Genomic DNA, 20,090 nt, shown 5'->3' with positions numbered 1-20,090 from the left:
CCCACAGCCCCCCATAGCTCCCCGCAGCTCCGGGTTGTGACCCGGAGCTCCTGCTTGGGGCTCGGGGAAGGGATGACCCCCAAATCCCGGCTGCTCTGAGCTATGGGTAACCTGGCTGTTGAAGATCAAATAGACTCGTGGAGTGGTTTCGGTTGGAAAGGACCTTAAAACATCGCCTGGTTCCAACAGCTGATGTCAATCCAGCATTTTTAAAGCACGGGTTACCGCGCTGTGAATGTGGAACCCATCACGACAGAAGGTATTTCCTCGAATTTTTATTTTCCTCGGTCTAACTGTTGAATAATCGCTGTTTCTAACAGGAACATTGATGCTGAATAGCAACAGGTGCAACTACTCCCTTTTTAACTAACCTGATTCCAGATTCTTACTCCTCCTTCTTCTGCCCTGTCTGTTGGTGACCCAGGGTCTTGCTCAGGGCTCTCTGTACTTCTCCACCCACACTGGCAGCATGGAAGAAACAGAGCAGCCTGGCACAAATTCTGTGGCCCCCCAGTAATTTAAACAGAGCCTGGTGGTCTGCAGCACAAGGAGCTGTCTGCTCTCTCCTCTTGTCCAGTGGGCAAAGGACACCTTGTATGGAGAACTGCTGAGGTTCCTTTTAATGTCATTAGAAAGTATTAGCACGCAATCGTGTAGTCATTAGTCCTTAGGGGCTTCTAAAAATGTTCAGGAATTGTATAAAGCACTCAAAAGAGGCAGTGGTGGGTCATCTGTTACAGTTGAAATGAACTCCTAGTCATTTCTTTTGTAAGACTGAATTAAATCTGGATGGTCGTTGCAAACCTACGTTGTAGAGATTAACGTGGACCCCTACCCACACCAGTTATCACTCCAGTCTTGCAGTACTCCTTCAGGATAAGCTACCCAGGGCTCTGAGTCACTGCTTAGTGACAGATACAGGTGCAGAAAGGACAAGAGGAGGCATTTGGAGCTGCAAGGCTGTGACAGGAGCAAACCTTCAGGGACAGAGTCTCTCATATGCCGGAGGGTGGAAGAGTTTCAGTTTCGAGGAGATGGGCACGGTGCCATGCACTTACAGCACGGTTGGCATGGGCTGATCAGGACTTTGTAACTGCTGTCAGAGGAAATGCAAACACCCGGGGGAGCCTGAGAGGTGGTGGCTGACAGGGACTGCAAAGGAACATTCTTAGAGAGCTGTGTTGTGCATGTGTTACCGGTGACTGGACCAAGGAGCAGCTCTTAATGTTTACATTTTTTATTTTTCTATAGTGAATGAACTCCTTGGGCTTATCTGGACCAAGCCATCGTCATCTTTCAAAGGCTCAGTACCTTGTGCAGCACTCCTCTGGTATCTACTGATACAAAGGTATGTAAATAAAAAGGGTAAATATACACCCTGGCAACTGTAGCTTTTGCTTCTGGAGCAGAGCACAGGATGTTTAGAGCTCAGATGAGCAATTTAAGTTCCCCATTGTCAAAGAGGGCTTGAAATTCTGGTTTTGAGGAAGCCAAATCACTCTTTTTGTCTAAAAGACAATAACGTTGTAACATTAAAAATTAATTACCATTTACATAGCTAATGAAGTTACTGCTCTCTTTGCTTCCTTGAAATTACTTGAGAACTTCCTGTGGTCCTGAACTACATGGCCAAAATACAGTGTGGGCAGTGGAACAAGAGGTGAGTCCTGCTCTAACAGTGCTGTGAAATACTTGCACTTAGCTTTTACAATTTCTTAAGAATTAAAAATTAACAATTTCCCTTAGAAAAACAATCTTTCCATTAATCCCCACTGTCTCAACATCACTGTGCTAGTGTCTGGCATCTTCTTCTTGTCCAGTTTGCAAGAACAGCCACACATGAATCTAACTGTCCATTTCTCAAAAAAACCCCAAATTCTAGCATGAAATTAATGGCAACTAAAGAGAACCACAATACACAAATCAGCTTTACTTGTATAAAAATGATTCCTTCACAAACAAGACATTTTAATAGGGCTAATGGAAAGATGTGCAGTATTTTAATGTAATCATGCACTGGTCAGAGCACAAATTAGCAAACCACCATGTACAGTTTTTCAGGTGTTTGTATCTATAGAGTTTTTGGGTTTTTTCCATGTCTTCTCTGTAAGAGTCAACTACCCAGGACAGGGATTATCTGGAAGTGTAAGACTTGCCAGGTGTACAGAGGTACAAGGTGTCCCCTCAATGTTAATAATTATCAGAGCTGTCAGGGCAGCACATTGGCAGCACCCAGTGACCCACTGTGCTGCTGGGAAGGAAAGAAGAAAGGCAGCACAGCTCTTACAGAGCAAAAGGGTTTGATGTAAAACAAACAAAAGGGTTTTCAGGGCCTACACAGATTAACAGAATGGGGCACAATTTTGCTGGGGATTTGTGTTATTTTCCACTGGTTCTAAGCAAGGTTGAGTTACCATTACTATTTATATGCCTCAAAATTACAGAAGCTTGAAATCCACATGGATTTCTGGACATGTTCAGATGAACTCTGTAAGTAACTGCAAACTCATGGCATTTGTATGATGCTCAGCAGCAGCAGAGGAGGAGGTGTGCATATCAACAGTATTTAATTCTTAGATAAAAACGACCTCTGTAGGACAGTTATATGGTTTTAGTTAAACCCAGACATTTCAGTAAGTTACTGACAGTACAAGGTTGTATTTTATCTTTTGATCAAACTATTCCAGTTCTGCAGCTCACAGCAGTAGGATATAAATATTAAGAAAAAAACCCAACAGACCTGTGTTAGACTAAACAAAGTCTTCCTGTACAGTGTAAAAACACACCCTAAGGAAAAAAAAAAAAGTGTTTTTCTTTTGGCATACTTCTTTTTAAAACAATTTATTAACAATATCCACCAGTGCACCTGCCACCCTCAGAACCAGAAGGCAGCATTTCACAAAACAAGTCTGTACAGTTATGTACATTTTTTCACACTTTAGATGGTTTCATTTTCAACGCTGGATCCATTGACTGGAGGCTCAACAATCAGTCTTGGCTCTATCAGGGCGTCCCAGCTTTCAGTTATCTGAAAACACAGCACAGACAACACTTAGCAGGTACCAGCCTCACCAACAGATGCAGTTTCTCTGTCATTACTCTTTGTCTAGGCCTGAACAAAGGCTCATTCCTGTGATTCATTGATCCTCTTGATGAACCTCAACCTGCCTGACATCCTGGGTAAGGGAAGGTGCAGGTAAGAACAACAGTGCATGAAATCAATAAGCTTGAAAGAATGGATACTCTGTGAGACATGATGTTGTTTATTTTATTAGCCAAAATGAAAAGTTACAGTTTGATGCTGGCTTTGACCCCAGTTAATTGAGCAATATGCAAGAAGTGATTCTTACCTTGTGATCATGCATATTCTTGCTAGGAAGGAACATTTATTTTTGCTTCCATTTATTTTAATCAGATTACTCCCATTATTGTAAAGGGAATCTCCCTGAGGTGCACAGAGCCATAAAGCAGGGCAGGTATCAGCTATGCAAAACTGGTAACAGGATTCAAAGCAGGACCTACATACCTTGGTGTCCTGAGGGACAGCGTACTCGATCAGCTCTGCTCCATCTGCAGACTGGTAAACCAGATCGAATTTCCCCGGCTCCTTAGCAACTTAAAAACAAACAAACAACTCAATTAACTATAAACAACAGCAAAAAAAGTTTAAATGTTTACCTCAAACCCCAGTTTTGTTCTGTTTGGTTTACAGTTGTGTGTCTGGGCTTGTAATTCCAACAAAAAAAAAATCTGAGGTAGAGCTAAATACTGCACACCAAAATTAAGGTGACTCATATGACTACATGTACAAAAAAGGTAACAATATGTTGCTTAATATGACAATTCATTAATTCTGGCTTCAATGGCAACTGCAGGACACCCCCTCAGTTCCAGAAACATTCCTTGTTTCAGGTCTCAGGAACTGCACCTTGTCACTGCAGGGACTCACTTCCACATCCACTGAAGGCAGTGGCTTCACTGATGGTGCAAAGAATGGCATTATGGTCTCACATCTTCTCTGTAATTCCACATATTGATTTCAGCTTTCTTCAGAAAATGAAGCCACGCTAGAGGTGAGTTACTGAGCACTCATACTGACTGAAGAAATTCACTTTTCTAAATGCCCACGAGCATCTTCAGTTCAACTAGCAAGGGTTAGAACTCCTCCATTTAAAGAGACTTTTGGGGGAGGGAATGAGGAGGGAAGGGGTGTGTTGAGAATGAACCCAAGGAAATTGGGAATACTCCTGAAACATGAGCTGTTTTCCAAGTGATGCACATGACAACAAGGTACGTACTTTGTCCTGCTGGTGCTGAAAGGATCTCGAGCTCGATCTGTTTTTTATCAGCATTCCAACTGATTATTTTTGCCTCCTTCATAAAGCAACAAAAAAAGAATCAGGTAAGATACACTTCAGCACTGGATAACTATCCCATATCTACAACCACTGTGCTACTTGATCAATTCTAGAGGAAATTTGGCTATCAGTTTTTCCTATCTCTGTGTAGAAAATCTGCAGAGAATTAAAGCTCAGCAATCTGTAGCTACTGGCAACCAAAGTTTACTTACTGTCACTGACTTTTTAGTTTAACTCAGTACTTCTCCAGAAACCAAGTTATCTCAAGTAGCTATAAAAAATTTTACTTGCACCCGTTTCAAGAACTTGCCCTGACTTCAAACCACAGCAGACTCAAATACATCTACATTTTTCTAGTTGAAGATCTGTGTTTTTTGTCATCTCCAAAATCATTAATAATACTTGCAGTTGGGTTTGGCTTTTTTTTTTAAATAACTTTTTTTATTTTTATTCACTTTTCAAATTTTCAATTAGTTTTCATTTTTACTGCTGCACCAGGAATGGCCTCTGGAGCCAACTGGATGCAAAGAAAAACAGTGCACAACCTCAAAATATTTAAAGTCATACCTCACCTATAATAGTTCTGTGAGTGAATTAAGGGAAGAAAGAAAATCAGTACCTTATAGTCTGAAACTTCAGGACTGTAATTTTCAGTTAGTTCCAAGCGCTGTTGAAAGAAATACAAATAACAAATTGTAAGTTTTTGCAGTGAAGTGTAATTATTTGTATGGTAAGATTGGCAATAATATTGTAGAAAAGGTATCTAGAGAAATAACAATATGTGCATGGAAATTCACACTGAAATGACAGCAGACACAACATTTCTTTGTGTTACACAAATACAGAAAGTCTAAACCAATGCATTTAACTTATGCACAGGCTCCAAACCTTTGTAAAAATCTAAGTCAGACTTTACAATGAGAGAATTTTTTAGAGAAATTATTAGGTCAGAAGCTTAGAGTGGCCCAAATGAAGCAATTTTAGCCCACTAACATTCGGTATTTCCAGAGTTCTTTACCTTAAAGGCAATCTTTTCTCCCACTTGGGGTGGAGCAGCTAGAAGAGGTAACACACTATAGTCTCTCTTGGGAACTTCCACGGGATTCTGTGGAAAAAAACAGTATCCCATTGACTTAATTACTGTATTAATAAAACCAGAAGATAATGTTTATGCTGTATGGGTTGTGAGAAGTTCTGAGAAGGGTAAGGTACCCATGTGAGTGCTTTGTTTTGAGATGTGTAGGACAATCACTTCAATACAAACACTTCCTCAGGCTGACAAATGGAGATATGATAAATAACAGATTTACTAAGTTAAGATCAGCCTTTATCCCATTAAGCTATTTCTGCTTTCATGAATTACTCTCATCCTATAGACTTTTTGCATAGTTAAAGCTGCAGGAGAAAGGTGACCCCTGACTGTGCAAGTCACTCACCTGGACAACAACAGAAGTGTTTGTCGCAGATTCATTTAACTGCCTCTGTTTCTGGCCTTCACTGCTGTAGTTATAGAAGAAGCCAGGGTTTGCCCCTCTCCCATGGCCTTGGCCCCTCATCATCCCACGAAACCCACGGCCCCTGGGTCCTCTCCAGAAACAATCCTCTCCCGATCCACGCCCCCTTCCACGGCCTGGGCTGGCAAATGGTCCCTGAGTATTGGTTGGCAACTGTTTAATACAGTTTCTTCCTATGGAATTACTCAGCCCAGCATCTGCTGCGGGTTTTTTAGTAACAGGTGTGTCTGAATCTGAACTGTCAGACTCTGAGGAGGAGCTCTTTGCTTTGGGAGCCTTGGTACTGGCTTTTACAGCCACCGTGTTGGTGGGCAGAGACTTTTCCTTGGCAGTGCTGCCTTGTGCTGGTGTCGCCTTCTTATCCTCTGTACTCGAGTCAGAATCTGAACTAGAGGACTGGGGTTTTTTAGCATTTTTACTAACTGCAGTCTTAGTCTTTTCAGTGTTAGACTTTACAGTCACTTTAGTCGTTTTTGCATCAGAATTTGCAGCAGCAGCTTGGGATTTGTCTTTAGGAAGTGTCACCGCTACAGGTTTATGGGAAGGTTTGTTTTGCTTTATGTTTAATTCACTGCTGTCACTGTCAGACGATGTGCTGGAGGAATCTGAAGTTTCCACTCTCTTTTTTCTGGACTGTGTTGTGATCTTTTTGGTGCTATTTTTACCAGAATTTAGAGAAAAGTTCTCATTTTCCCGTTCTAAAGCCATCTTTGGTGCAGCAGCCTTTGTCTGCTTTTCATCCTTCTTTTTTGTTGCCAACTGTTTCTCCTTCTCTGTTTTTTTAAGCTTTTTAGAATGGGCAGTAGAGCTCTCTTCCTTACCTTCTGCAAGTCTATTTCTTCCACTAACTTCTTCCTTTCTTTTTCTTTTCGTGTACCTTTTTTGAGAGTCCCAAATATCTACAGAGCTCTCTTCCCTGCAGGAGGAATACTCAAGATTATGCTTGTCCTTTTTCTTTTTCCTTTTATGCCTGTCTTCATTCCTAGAGAATTCTTCCTCGTCCTGCTTGTGTCCGTGCCTTTTTTTGTCTTCTTCTGTTGTGTAAGTAAAGCCATCATCTGTCTCTTCATAATCATCTGCAACTATGTCATCCAACTTTACTCTGTCAAAAAAGATCCAAACAAAAGTCACTGTTGAGCAAAACGAACACTTTTTCCTACATGTCAGCACCTCAGGTAAGTTATTCTGGAGCAGAGATGCTCCACCTGTGCCTGAGACAGTCAGGAGCCTCCCCCATGAGCACAGGCTGTGACAGGCAGGTGCTGGGGCAGGGCACAGGCAACGCTCCCCTTCCATCCTCAGGGACATTCCCAACCCCTTGGCTCCCTCCAGCCCTTTCCAAGGAGGTCCTATCCCCGTCTTGCCATGTTCCAACCCCACGAGGGGACTCAGAATCCCAGAATGGGTTAGGCTGGAAGGGACCACAGTGAGGCATCTGGGCCGGGCAGAGCCTGGTCCATCCTCTGACACCCCCTTTGGATACGGATGGGTATGGATGGGGTTTATATGTGGGATTGACTCCCTGCTCCCGTTCCCACTGTCCCGATCCCAGTCCAATCCCCCTGTCCCTGTCCTGGTCCCCCTGTCCCTGTCCTGGTCCCCCTGTCCATATCCCCTTCGCATTCCCACTGTACTAGTCCCTGTACCTATCCCTGTCCTGATCTCATCCTGCTATCCCTATCCCATTCCCCCTATCCCATTCCCGCTGTCCCTATCCCATTCCCGCTATCCCATTCCCCCTATCCCATTCCCGCTATCCCATTCCCCCTATCCCATTCCCGCTATCCCATTCCCGCTATCCCATTCCCGCTATCCCATTCCCGCTATCCCATTCCCCCTATCCCATTCCCGCTATCCCATTCCCCTATCCCATTCCCCCTATCCCATTCCTATCCCATTCCCGCTATCCCATTCCTATCCCATTCCCGCTATCCCATTCCTATCCCATTCCCCCTATCCCATTCCTATCCCATTCCCATCCCATTCCCTATCCCATTCCCATCCCATTCCCATTCCCTATCCCATTCCCATCCCATTCCCATTCCCATCCCATTCCCATCCCATTCCCGCCCGTACCGCAGCGAGTCGTTGTCGCGCACCAGGCGCGCGCTCTCGGCGGGCGGCAGCAGCGCCCCCTGCAGGAAGAGGCTGAGGCGGGCGCGGCGGCTGAAGCCGAAGCGGTGCCGGATGAGGCTGAGCAGGTCGGTGACGAGGCGCGCCTGGCCCGGCTCCAGCAGGAGCCAGCACAGCGCGCAGCCCGGGCTGGCCGGCGGAGGGTGGTCGAACTGCAGCCGCAGCCGCACGGGGCCGCCGCCGGCAGCCGCCATCATGGCCGGGGAGGGGCGGGAGGAGGGGGCGGGGCGGGCGCGGGGGGCGGGGCCGCGGGCGGGGCGGGGCCGCGCGCGCGTGACCCGCGGGAGCTGAGGGAGCGATGGGGCCGCGCCGGGACGGGAGCGCGCTGAGCGTGCTGTGCACACTGCTGCTGGTGCTGGCGGCGGGGACGGCAGGTACGGGGCGGGATGGGATGGGATGGGATGGGATGGGATGGGATAGGAACAGGAACGACAGCCTCCGGGCACAGCGTGTCCAGCGGCCGCTGCCGCGCAGGCCCCAGGCTGAGCCCCGGGCGGTGCCGCTGCCCTGCCGGGGGTGGCGGCGGGAGGGACGGGGAGAAGGAGGCAGCGGGAGCAGCAGAGCCCGGGCACTGCGGGGCGGGAGAGCCGTGTGGCTGCTTCTCCAGTGCGCTGCTGCCTTCTGCCCTGACCCAGGAGATACGGGATGGAGTTTCAAAGGTCTGTGCTGGGAGAGTGCCTGTCCTTCGTGGGCAATAGAGTGATTGCTTAAGGTGACCAGACTATACTGATTTCATTAACCCTAGGATTAGATCTTGGAGTCATTTAAAAGCGGCCCTCTGTTTGTCCTGCATTGGCTGTCCTTGGGGACTGCAGAGTGACTTGGTCCCTCCCGACACTCAGATCAGAGTGCTGGAGAAGGCTCAGCTGGTCAGAACACGGCGCTGATAACGCCAAGGTCTCACGGGCCACTCACTTCAGAGTCGGACTCGATGGTCCCTGTGGGTCCCTCCCAGCTCCGAATATTCTGTGAGCCCTGGGGACCCTGAAGCTGGTGTGAGTTATTCCATCGTGTCCAGTGGGGCTGTGCGTTCAGCTCAGGCCTTGGAAAGACTTTAAGTGTTTCCTGATAGTACAAATTATCCCAGTGATTGGGCTGTTGTTCCGGCGGCAGCTCTAAGGGCTCTGATAAGGAAGCCCTTAATTACACACTTAGCTTCATTCATTGATGATAACTCAGCTGTGGGTGGGGGTGTAAGTATAAGTAGGTTTCTTATAGTAATTTTTTTTTTTTAATGGAAGCGCTTCTAATTACCACACCCAGGACTGAAATGTAATGATTTGGAACAAGTGTAGTGGAAAGCCCAAAGCTGAGCCTTTTTACCTAGCTGATTTTCACTTTTATTTCCCCCCAAGGTGTAGTTCTGAGGCAGTCCCAAGAGCCCAAAGAGCTGTGGGGATATGTGCAGGTTCGGAGTAAGGCCCACATGTTCTGGTGGCTCTACTATGCAAATAACCCAACCAAAGACTTCACAGAACTACCTCTCGTCTTGTGGCTTCAGGTAAGGTTTGCTGAAAGACACCTCAGGGACAATTCTTTCCATCTGTGGTTCAGTTTGACTGGTATCTTGCAGCCCTACAGAAATAGGGTTGAAAATTCTGAATGACTCACCTTGTGAATGAGGTGTTCAGGTTGGGAAGAAACAATGATGATGACATCCTGGAGTTGTGGGGTGTCCCCAGCTGCTCACCTTCTGCCAAGTTCAATTACAGAAACAAAGGTTTTTCTTGTCTTTCACACAACAGTAGTGATTTTTGTGCATTCTAGTATCACAGCTCCTTTCCTGGAGAGCTTGCAGTCTAAACAATGTTCAGAGAGAGAGAGTAGATAAAATAATCAGAGATTTAAAATGGAAACAAGAGAGACTGTTTATAGATTATCCCAGTTTGATAAAGGCAGTGGCATGTTCTCCACAGTCACCTCCAGCAGTACATTTCAGAAGTTAATGTTGAATATAATCACTTTGAGGATTTGGTCTTTTTCTTTCTGGGTTATTTCATCAGGGTGAAATGCACAGGCTGTACATGCTGGTTAAACTAATAACTCGCAAACCCCTGCAGATCACTGACTTCTGCATTTGTTATTCAGGGAATGAGGTTCTGAAACTGCCCACTTAGCATGCAGCTCATCAGATGATCTCCCAAGTGACTGCTTCTCTGGTTAATTCTTGCTTTCAGAAATGGGATGTGTGCACATAATGAAAGATGAGGAACAGAGCCTGCTCTGCAAATTAACGTGTAGTGCCAAAGCCATTTTTCAAAATTTACAATCTGTCGTTCTACTTACTGGCTCACTTTTACTTTTCTCCTATCTGTCGTGTGCCATGCTGCCTTTTAACTTCTTTGTCATTTGGTTTTTCCCCACAGGGAGGTCCAGGATCTTCAGGTTGTGGATTTGGGAACTTTGAAGAGATCGGTCCATTAGACAAAGAAATGAAACCAAGAAATACAACCTGGGTACAGTAGAGAGTTAAGCTTCTAATTATTGATTGCAAATGTTTGTTTGCTTGTGTAAGCAAGCTATGCAAAAACACACAGAACAGTTTTCATGTAAAGTTCAGTAGAACTATAATATTTCATCTTAAAATAGTGTGGTTAATAAATTGGCTCATAGGAGTAACCTTGTTTAGAGCTGAAGACTGCACCTATTAATTTGATTTGCTGGAATATGTCTGGGCTTCCATGAATTTGTGAAGTGCAGTTATCTGGGAAGCAGAGAGCAGGGAAATTGTAGAAAGTGTTATTTCAGATCACAGCTTCATTATGGGCAGTCATAGAGCTTTTTCTGGATGGATGGCAGTGTAAAATGTATGGCTTGTAATTACAGGTCCAGTGTGGCCTTGAAGGGAAAACAAATTACAGCTGCCTATGAAGGTGGAAGTTCAATTAATGAAATATATTTGTGCTCTGAGCTACAAACAGTCTGTAGTACTTTGGAGTTCCCCACATCACGTGGGTGACCTGCCCCTGGATCACTGGGGTTTTTTGGGTGCATTTCTTGTTGCAGATTGGGCAGTTTGAAAGACCTTATGTTGTACTTCTGTATTGGTGAGCTTTGCTGCTTTGTGCCATGAGAGCTCTCTGTGCTGATCTGATTTTATTTTTACAGTTGTAACTATACAAGAATAGCATTCACTACAGCAATCTCACAAAATCCCAGCAACCCAAAAGAGAAGATTTTTCTGTAGAAGGCAACTTTTTGCTTTGTTTTACATTCTGATAGACAAGTGTCACCTGCACCATTTCTCTCTTTTGGTCTTTCACCTAATCTTTCTGCAAGTTCTTTCAGCCTCACTTAATCATTTGTGCCATCAAAACTTAAGTTTTTTGCTGGGGCTGAGCTGTGGTTTCATACAAACCTTCTTTCTGCTTGTACAGTTGCAGGCAGCCAGTATCTTGTTTGTGGACAATCCTGTGGGCACTGGATTCAGCTATGTGGATGATTGTAGCTTGTTTGCCAGAAACCTTTCCATGGTAGTTTCTGATATGATGGTTTTCCTTGAGGAGTTCTTCTCATGTAGAACAGAATTCCAGGTAAGTGAATTGAATTCTCATTTAGCATTTGCTTTTTCTTTGCTTTTAAATAGAACTGAAAAAGAATTAGTGAACATATTTCCAGATGGGCAGTGTTTGCTGCTAGGTAGGGGTTGGTGGGACTCAGTGCAAGTATAATCACTGCCTCTTTTTCCCCACAATTCAGAAGTTGTATCTTGAATTTGGGGTTAGTTAGATAAGCATTGGGGTGGATTGTTGTCTGTTGAGTCATCTGAGAAGCACAAGAAAAATACTGAGTGTTTGGTAGTGAGAGGTGAACAGCCAGTGCCTGGCTTCTGTGGGCTGTGGTTGCAGGTATCTTCTGCCCTCTGCCCAACGAGTTCCTTGTGTGGCTTTTCTCTCCCCAGACCATCCCATTCTACATATTTTCTGAATCTTACGGAGGTAAAATGGCTGCTGGCATTGCTTTAGAGCTGCACAGGGTAAGTAGTTGGAGGATGTGGTTTGCTTCTCGCTTTAAAATGTAGTCTTCTACAAGTTCTTATATTTTCTGGAATACACTGTCCCTGTTGCCCAGTTCACAGTGGTACTTATCTTTTTCACTTGAAGAAAACTGATTCTGGAGTCATGAATCTATAACTAAAAGTTGTGGGTTTGTTTGGTTTTGTTTTTCATGTCATTTACCCAGGCTGTTCAAAAAGGGACCATAAAGTGCAATTTTATGGGGACTGCTCTTGGAGACTCGTGGATTTCTCCCTTGGGTATGTTTAAAATCCTCAGACTGTGGGTGATTTGTTGTTGTTTTGTTGATTCCTTTAATCATTCCACAAGTACCTAAAGTCAAAAATGCCATCCCTGCCTTAAGTGAATAGATTTCACTGATTAATGCTTTAGGGGGTTAATGATGTTGCAGGATTTGTAAAGAACCTGCTCTGTGGTAATAACCTTAGGGCTAAACTGAGCTGACAGTACTTTTTTACTGATTAATTCATCTCCATAGATTTTTGTCACGGTCAGTGTTGCCACAATAAAAGGAAAGTAAGTTAAACTGTAGATCAGAAAGTTCCATGTTTGAAATCTGTTCTGTTTCTTTAGACTCTGTGCTGTCTTGGGGGCCCTACCTGTACAGCACTGTAAGTACCTTCTTAAACTCTTGGTCCTCACCTGATCACTTGTGCTGCCATACAGTGTAAATGAATGTTGAATTTGAGGGTTACCTCTTACCCAGAAGAGAACCTGGAAAGCGTGGAGGCTGTTGGCAATAAATGAATGTGAAATCACAATTAAAGCTGTCCTCTTTTGTGTTTGCTTTCCAGTCTCTCCTTGATGATAACGGCCTAGCAGAGGTGACTGCTGTTGCCAAAGAAATAATGGATGCAATAAATAAAAATCAGTATGGGCTGGCCACTGAGCTCTGGGGCAAGGCTGAAGGTGTCATTGAAGAGGTGAGAGCTTTGACCAACATGAGTAACTAACTGGTGCCTGGGGAGGCACATGATTTCAGGTTATCCTTTCTATGAGCTCTGGGTTGGCAGGAATTCTGCCCAGTCATTTTTGCCAGTATATATTTTATCTCAGTGCTGATGTAAAGGAGCTGTTTGTTTGCTGTGCACCACTGTGTGATTAAAAGAGGCAGTGGGTAGGGCAGCTCTCAGGGGTTTGTATTGCATCAAGGTTTCGACCTGGCAATCACTTAAATAGATGCTTAATATTTAGCATGCAAGTGGTCCTGTTGAATTCCAGAGAATCCAGTTTCAAATTAAATGAGCTATATCTCCTTGAAAACTTTGAATATTGAAAGCTGCATCCAGCAAGACACAAATTTCAAGTTAAGCACAGATCTCTATTTGAAGAACTACAGTAGGTGCACAGGATGCAAAGGAACTTCAAATTATGTTCTGTTACTGTGAGTCACATCTTGTTACTTAGCAAGTTCCAGCTTAAAAGATTGGTAAAGTTTTGCTCTTGTCTCTCCTGTTGAAAGGTTGCTCTAAAATCTCATTCTTTGTAACATCTCATTCTTTAGTACAGGTAGCACCCTGGCTGCCTCAAACAGAAAGGCTGATCTGGAGCCAATTCCTTTTCTTGCTCTTGTAGGACCTGAGTTTTTCCATAAGTGTCTTCCTGAAGTGCTGGTAAAGTGGCAGGTCACAGGGTCCTTTATTTAGGATTCACTTATCTCTTTTTTTCAGAATAGTCTGTTCCTCATATCTGAGAAATGGTTTTGTTACTGAAATTATCTTGTGTTTTCAGAACACAGACAATGTGAACTTCTACAACATCATGACTAAGGATGTTCCAGAAATGAAATCAGATGAACAAGAAAATCTCTATCTCAGTAAGTTGTATTTAAATATTTAAGCTTCTGAGGCCCTATGTTTGCATTCATACCTTCAGCTCTGATAGTGGAAAGAGCCTCAATTTAGCACATCCTTAAAATGGATGTTGATATTCTCCTGAGCAGAACTTGTTTGCTCTTGCATAAATAGAGACAGATAGGAATGTGGAACAACCCTGTGGATTACACCTCCACCTGTACATCCTGCACAAATTACAGCAAGGAAGCACTCAGTAGAATTGCAACATGTTTTATGACCTTTAAGTTACTTCCTCTTGTTGTCTTTCATTTCTGTCTTCAAGCTAGGATACAGAAATGTCTCATCAGTATAAATAGTCTGATTAGACTCTTTTGCTCCATGATGTTTGAGCATCAGTGTGAAAAACACACGTGTAGAGTAGTTTCTTTCAGGCTTTTTATCTCTTTCTCTTGGCTTCATCAGGGAAGGTGAAATTAACTCCCAAAAGTAAAACATTGCAGCTCAAAAATAACTGGTCATTTGAGAAGCCCTGTCTGTACCAAGTGGCTAAAGCAGAAGCTGAGCTCCTGAAAAAATATGCTGTGTTAGCCAAAAGTAGACATGGATGGTTGGGTTCCTCCCACATCATCCCCTGACCTAAGTAAGGGTAGAGTTCAGTGGTTTCTAGTAAAAGGAAGCAAATCTCTCTCTGTGGTGTTGCATTTTCATTAGAGCAGAGTTTGTTGGCCGTGACTGTGGCACTGAAAATGATCTGTGCAGGGTGACTGTCTCAGTTGTGCCACTGATCAAAGGGTTCTCTCTCCTTCCAGCGCGACTTTACCAGCGCCACGTCAGAAACATGCACCAGGGCAGCCTGGATGAACTGATGAATGGCCCTGTCAGAAAGAAGCTGAAGATTATTCCTGACTGTGTGAAATGGGGAGGTACATGCCCAGGCACCTCATGAGTCCATCACTGCTGTTCAGAGCGTTGCAGCCTGTAGGAAGATGCTCTGGCAATTGGTCACATTCCACTGTCATTATCCTTGGGGCTAAGAAGGGGACTTATTCTCAGAAATGAAGATGTCATAGGGCAGATGTGGTTCTGGTTCCAATTCTGCTGCTTGTATCTGTCTTTAGCCAAGTAATTAAAAGTACAAGGGGAGGGAGGCAGAAGATCCTCTGTATCTCAGCAGTTGGTTTCTGTCTTTCATGCAATCTTGCTGAAATTGCCATCAGTTTTTCTCTGCCAGAAGTCTGGTATCATGTAATGATGCATTGTGTGGAGGAGAGGGTGTAAAACAGAAAGGAAGGCTGAAAGGACTGATGGATGCCAGCACCTTGTGTGTGTAAATAGGAGCCAGGAGCTACAGGGCTGTCTGTGAGCTCCAGTGGGAGACTGGCTGCTTTCTGGTCCCCTTTGGTTCCTCAGACTGATAAATCACTGGCTGCCACTTTGGGCTAGGACTGGTTTTTATGCTGCTGTGAACTGCATTTCAGAACCTTTAGCCTGTACTTCTCTACCAGCTTGGGGATGACAAGGAGGATCAGTTAAAATTTGAGGATCAGTTAAAATTTGTCTTTCCCTTTCCAACCAGGTCAGTCCAGACAGGTCTTTGAGAACATGGCTGAGGACTTCATGAAACCTGTCATTGATGTTGTTGATCAGCTTTTGGCAGCCAATGTTAATGTCACAGTCTATAATGGGCAGCTGGATCTCATTGTTGACACCATGGGTAAGGAACTTCTTGGCTGGGGTTGGGAACAGAAGTATGAGTGATGAGTAGAATGTGAAGTTGCCAGGATATTGGTACCTGGATTTCTCCAGTCTCCTATGCAAATCTTCTAACTGGCAACACTTAAATACTACAGTCATAAATGAGCAGCTTTTAGTATGTTTTGCTTATATCCCTCTGAGAGAGGCAAATCCTTTACCTCCATTGTGCTGCTGAGAAATGCATCTGAAACTTTAGTAATTGCTTGTTTCAGTGAAGCCAATAATTCACTTAACTCTTGTGATAGATGCATATATCTGTGTGTTTGTGTGTGTGCTTGTTCATAAATGAAGAATGTTGTAATTAATGAGGGAGGTGCAGTTGAAGAGTGATCACACCTGCCCTCAGTAACATGTAGGCTCCTGCACATCTTGGGCTTTGTTTGTCCCTCACTGCTTGCAAGATGCAGATTTGGTCCAGTGGCAGTTTGGGAGGGAGGCCAAGTACTCCTGCAGTGCTTCCTGCTACAAGACTGCCCTGCTCCCTTCCACTCACCTTTTCTTTTGAGTTAAATAATCTGCAATCACAGACCACCCAACACCTTCCTGTGTTGTGAAAGGCTTTACTCTTTGTCTGTCTCTGCCCACTTCGGTATTCAGATGCCCTTCTTGAACAATACAGCAATCAATAAATCCAGGAAACAGTATTTAGGCCATCAAAACAGATTAGCAGTTAGTGGTGCTCCAGTTTATCATATTTTGAGCTAAAATGGAGCTGCAGTTAAGATGTAAATTCTTCTAGTAGTTCAGAGGTGGGCTAAAGGTTTGGCACCCTTGGTGTCCTGGAATTGCTCTTTTTTCTGTCTTGTCACCTTCTCTAGCAACACCTGAAAACAACTTTTCCAGGCTCTTCTCAGTAAGTGTCTAACAAACAGAGACACAGTGTTTCTTGATTTCTGAGATGGGGGCTTGGTGTGGCTGATCCTTCTCCACGGCAGGACATTCAGGTGTTTGAGGAGTAAAACAAAATAACATTGGAATTTCTGTGGCAGCAGAGCCTCCAAGAGGCAGATGTTTAACTGGTGCAATCATAAGTCCACTTCAGATACACCTTCAGTGTTTGCTTTCCCCTTCTCCCTCCGCTGATTTGTTTCACCCTGTCCTGAACCAGCCTGGATTATTTTCCCAGGCATAGCAAAATTGTTTTTAGAACCTGAGCACACAGAGACTTTGTGCTCACTCTGCTGTATTGGTACCTTGTGCAGTGGGCATCCAGCTGAACTGGACTCCCAAGTTGTTGTGTCAGTATCTGTAATCAAACATCTCTCTCATCTCCTGCAGGCCAGGAAGCGTGGATCCGGAAACTGAAATGGCCCTGTTTGGACCAGTTCAGCCAGAAAAGGTGGAAGGCACTGTATGTGTCTCCAGATTCCACCCAAACAGCTGCTTTCCACAAGGCCTATGAGAACTTTGCTTTCTTCTGGATTCTCAAGGCTGGGCACATGGTAAATAATGACCTTCCTGGGGAGGGGGGCACCATTATCAGCAAGGAAACTGCAGAAGGTTTGTGCCTGCTGTCTGCTTCCTCGGAGCAGCTGCTTATTGTGTGCTTACCTCTGTGCCAGGTACCTTCTGACCAAGGGGAGATGGCACTGAAAATGCTCAGGATGGTGACCCAGCAGCAGCTGTAGGGAAGGGGAGCCCAGCTGGCCTGGCTTCCTGCCCAGCCCCAGGGCTCCTGAGGAGTGAGTCCAGAATCCGGAGCCGAAGGAGGAGCAATGGCTGTTTGGACACACAGCCTCTCTGATCTCGTGATAAAGTGAAGAAGCACTCATGGAAAGGCATTTTTTTCCTTGAATGAGTTGTTGCTTTTGAATTTTTAAGTTGTGATTTGCTGCCTTAATACTGTTCAAAAATGACACTCAGAGGAAAGTCCACTGTCATAAAGAACTAACTCTGATCCTTTGACTTGGAAGGATTTTGTGCTCTTGCCCTTCCCTGAATGCTCCCTTCTCTGTTCACACACCAAGACTAAAACTGATTTGACCCCTGATAGATTTGCTTTGTGTTCCTCTCTGAGAGCTGATCTGCTTCATGAGGCTGTGGAATGTTCCTTCCTTTGTCCTGAGGCCTCTGCTTGAGTCACCTGGCTGGATTACAAGCTGAACATATGGAGACAACAGGATAGAGGACCTGCCCCAGAGGAATCACAGTCCATCTCATCTTGCTGGGGGGCCTGAATTAGGATCCAGGATTCTTCAGGTTTCCTGTGTTACGGGGATAGAAAAACACCCCCCAGAGGAGGATTTGACCTTTTTCATGTGGCCATTTGTTTCTTGTTTTCATTCTCTTTGATAACTATTAATCAAACTTTGCCTTTAGCCTTAACACCTAAAGCATATCCAGCAGGAATTCCTGCTTTCCTGGAAACAAGAGCCCTGTTAATACCCTCTTCTTGTACAGGAAAGAGTCCTAATGGACAGAAGCCACTTAAACCTTCTGGCTTTAGCCGGGAGAGTGGAAAGGAGCATTATATGAACAATAATAGCATAGTTCTGAGAGGTAATAGCAGTGTTTAAAAGAAGGGTATATAAAATCTTGATCTATATTTTTTAAAGATTTTTTTTTTAAGTCTTGCAGAGACCTATTATTTTGAAACAACATTTTTTTTTATATACTAGTTAAGAAGAGACTTGGTCAGACATCATTTGACTTCTGCTACGGAGCTCAAAGCGGCTGCTGTTTATTGGTGTCTGATAGGAGGCACAACAGCTCATTCCAGCTGTCAGAATCCTAAATAAATAGCAGCCCTACAATTACTTCAGCAACTGAAACTGTCATGAAATGCCTGAGAGCATTGGCTCAGCAAGGACTGAGGCATAATGCTGTGCAAACACATATGCAGTCACCCAGCAGCTGCAGTATTGGCACCTAATAAGTGCTTTCATTTTTTGTGTTCTCTCCTTGAACTGTATTCTAGAGAACTTTAGCAATGCAAATCCAGATTTATTTTTTTAAACATTTGTTGGAATAAATAGGTCTAATTGATCTCTCTTCAGCATCACACTGATGTCACTGCTTGAGAATCACAGCTCTTCTGTTTTGGCTTTTAGATGAACAGGAGGAGGGTGCTGGAAGTGTGTAAGTGTGAATATCTGTGTTTTTGAAATATTTGTAAGTAACTTACCAAGCAAATCAGCATGTTTGAGCCTGGGCAGTGTGCTGGTTTGGGCTGGGATAGAGTTCCTTTTCCTCATAGTAGATATTCTGGGCTGTGTTTGGATTTGTGCTGGGGACAGTGTTGATAACACAGGGATGTTTCAGCTGTCACTGAGCAGTGGTGTCACAGCATCAAGGCCTCTTCTGCCCCTCACCCAGCAGGAAGGCTGAGGGGCATAAAGAGCTGGGAGGGGGCACAGCCAGGACAGCTGACCCAGGAGATATCCCAGACCATGTGGTGCCAGGCTCAGCAGGGAAAGCTGGGGGAAGAAGAAGGAAGGGGGACATTTGGAATGATGGTGTTTCTTCCCAAGTAACTGCTACATGTGATGGAGCCCTGCTTTCCTGGGATGGATGAACACCTGCCTGCCCATGGGAAGTGCTGAATGAATTCCTTGTTTTGATTGGCTTGTGTGTGCAGCATTTGCTTTCCTATTAAACTGCCTTTATCTCAACACATGTGTTTTCTCACTTTTACCCCTCAGATTCTCTCAGGAACAGCTTTGTGGTGCTTGTTTGCTGGCTGGGGTTAAACCATGGCAGCAGTTTGGATTGGCTTGTAGTCCTCAATCCTGTTATATACAATATTTTGCATTATGCCTAAACAAGTAATACTATAGGGCTTGCTAGAGGAAAAGAATTGAGATGGTCTCTCCAGAAAGCACAACTGAGTGCTGTTCTTACACTTCTTTATCAAATGAGACATTGATTCACGTTGCCTAGAGCTTGTGCTCAGCCATAGGCCTGAGACATCTGTTTCTTGTCCTGCTTTGTTTCAGCTTCTGCAGGTTTTTCAGCTGGCAGAGATGGGTTATGAGGAGAAAGGATGGTTTCTACAAGGCTGGTGTTAGCGATTTGTTGATTTTAGGGGCTATGCCAGATCTAAACTTGTTAGAATAAAAATACTTGCCCATGGAGACAGGCCTTTAAATAGTGTCCATTCAAATGCAAGCAGCAAAAAGCAGATGTCCTTTAATATCAAGGAGGATTCCTTTTATCTCACCAGAGGCTTTGTCACTGGTGTGCCACAGCTCTAGATCATCACAAAGGTAGGTCACCTGTCCAGCAGACGCTGTAAGAAATGAGTTGCTTTGAAAGGAGTTCAAGTCCTGCTGTGTGTATCTGATTAGCAGTGACATACTTTGTCCATTTGGATTTCATGCAGTGTGTCATTTCCAGATAAGGGAAATGGCACTTGGCAAATCCATTAGAGTGAGTCGTTCTAAATATTAATAAGATTTTTTACAGATGCTGGGTCAGTCAAGAGAAAACAGCCCAACACTTGTATTTCATCCTCTGCAGCTGCAGGCTTTGACTGCATAGGTAGCCTGACAGCCACTGACTTATTTTGCTCACCATCAG

General features: G+C 44.3%; 2 protein-coding genes across 7 annotated transcripts; one reads left to right on the top strand and one right to left on the bottom strand.

Annotated features, from left to right (window-relative positions):
* The first annotated feature begins 42 nt into the window (after positions 1–42).
* On the top strand, positions 43–19,183 carry SCPEP1 (serine carboxypeptidase 1). Of its 6 annotated transcripts, XM_051797942.1 has the most exons (17): positions 43–259; positions 1,252–1,348; positions 3,111–3,180; positions 3,713–3,816; positions 3,913–4,073; positions 9,361–9,506; positions 10,372–10,461; positions 11,383–11,538; positions 11,907–11,981; positions 12,188–12,260; positions 12,595–12,632; positions 12,816–12,944; positions 13,753–13,837; positions 14,627–14,740; positions 15,394–15,531; positions 16,851–17,014; positions 17,135–19,183. In XM_051797942.1, exons 6-17 carry the CDS (start codon positions 9,432–9,434, stop codon positions 17,198–17,200), a joined length of 1,203 nt encoding a protein of 400 aa, XP_051653902.1. In that variant the 5' UTR covers positions 43–259; positions 1,252–1,348; positions 3,111–3,180; positions 3,713–3,816; positions 3,913–4,073; positions 9,361–9,431; the 3' UTR covers positions 17,201–19,183. The 6 variants fall into 6 exon arrangements, with proteins under 6 accessions (XP_051653902.1, XP_051653903.1, XP_051653900.1 ...); XM_051797943.1 differs by lacking the exon at positions 3,713–3,816; XM_051797940.1 differs by lacking the exon at positions 3,713–3,816 and having other exon boundaries at positions 3,111–3,196.
* Positions 2,826–8,220, bottom strand: COIL (coilin). Its single transcript, XM_051797935.1, has 7 exons — positions 7,949–8,220; positions 5,795–6,974; positions 5,377–5,463; positions 4,978–5,025; positions 4,299–4,374; positions 3,527–3,615; positions 2,826–3,028 (listed from the first exon to the last, which is right to left on the bottom strand). Exons 1-7 carry the CDS (start codon positions 8,200–8,202, stop codon positions 2,939–2,941), a joined length of 1,824 nt encoding a protein of 607 aa, XP_051653895.1. The 5' UTR covers positions 8,203–8,220; the 3' UTR covers positions 2,826–2,938.
* Positions 19,184–20,090: the final 907 nt, after the last annotated feature.

The sequence above is a fragment of the Manacus candei genome, unplaced genomic scaffold, assembly GCF_025592945.1.
Source record: "Manacus candei isolate 608988 ecotype Guabito, Panama unplaced genomic scaffold, ASM2559294v1 h1tg000047l, whole genome shotgun sequence".
Lineage (NCBI taxonomy): Eukaryota > Metazoa > Chordata > Aves > Passeriformes > Pipridae > Manacus > Manacus candei.
Note: the sequence above shows the minus strand (reverse complement) of the source record. Positions and strands in the feature narration are given on the sequence as shown.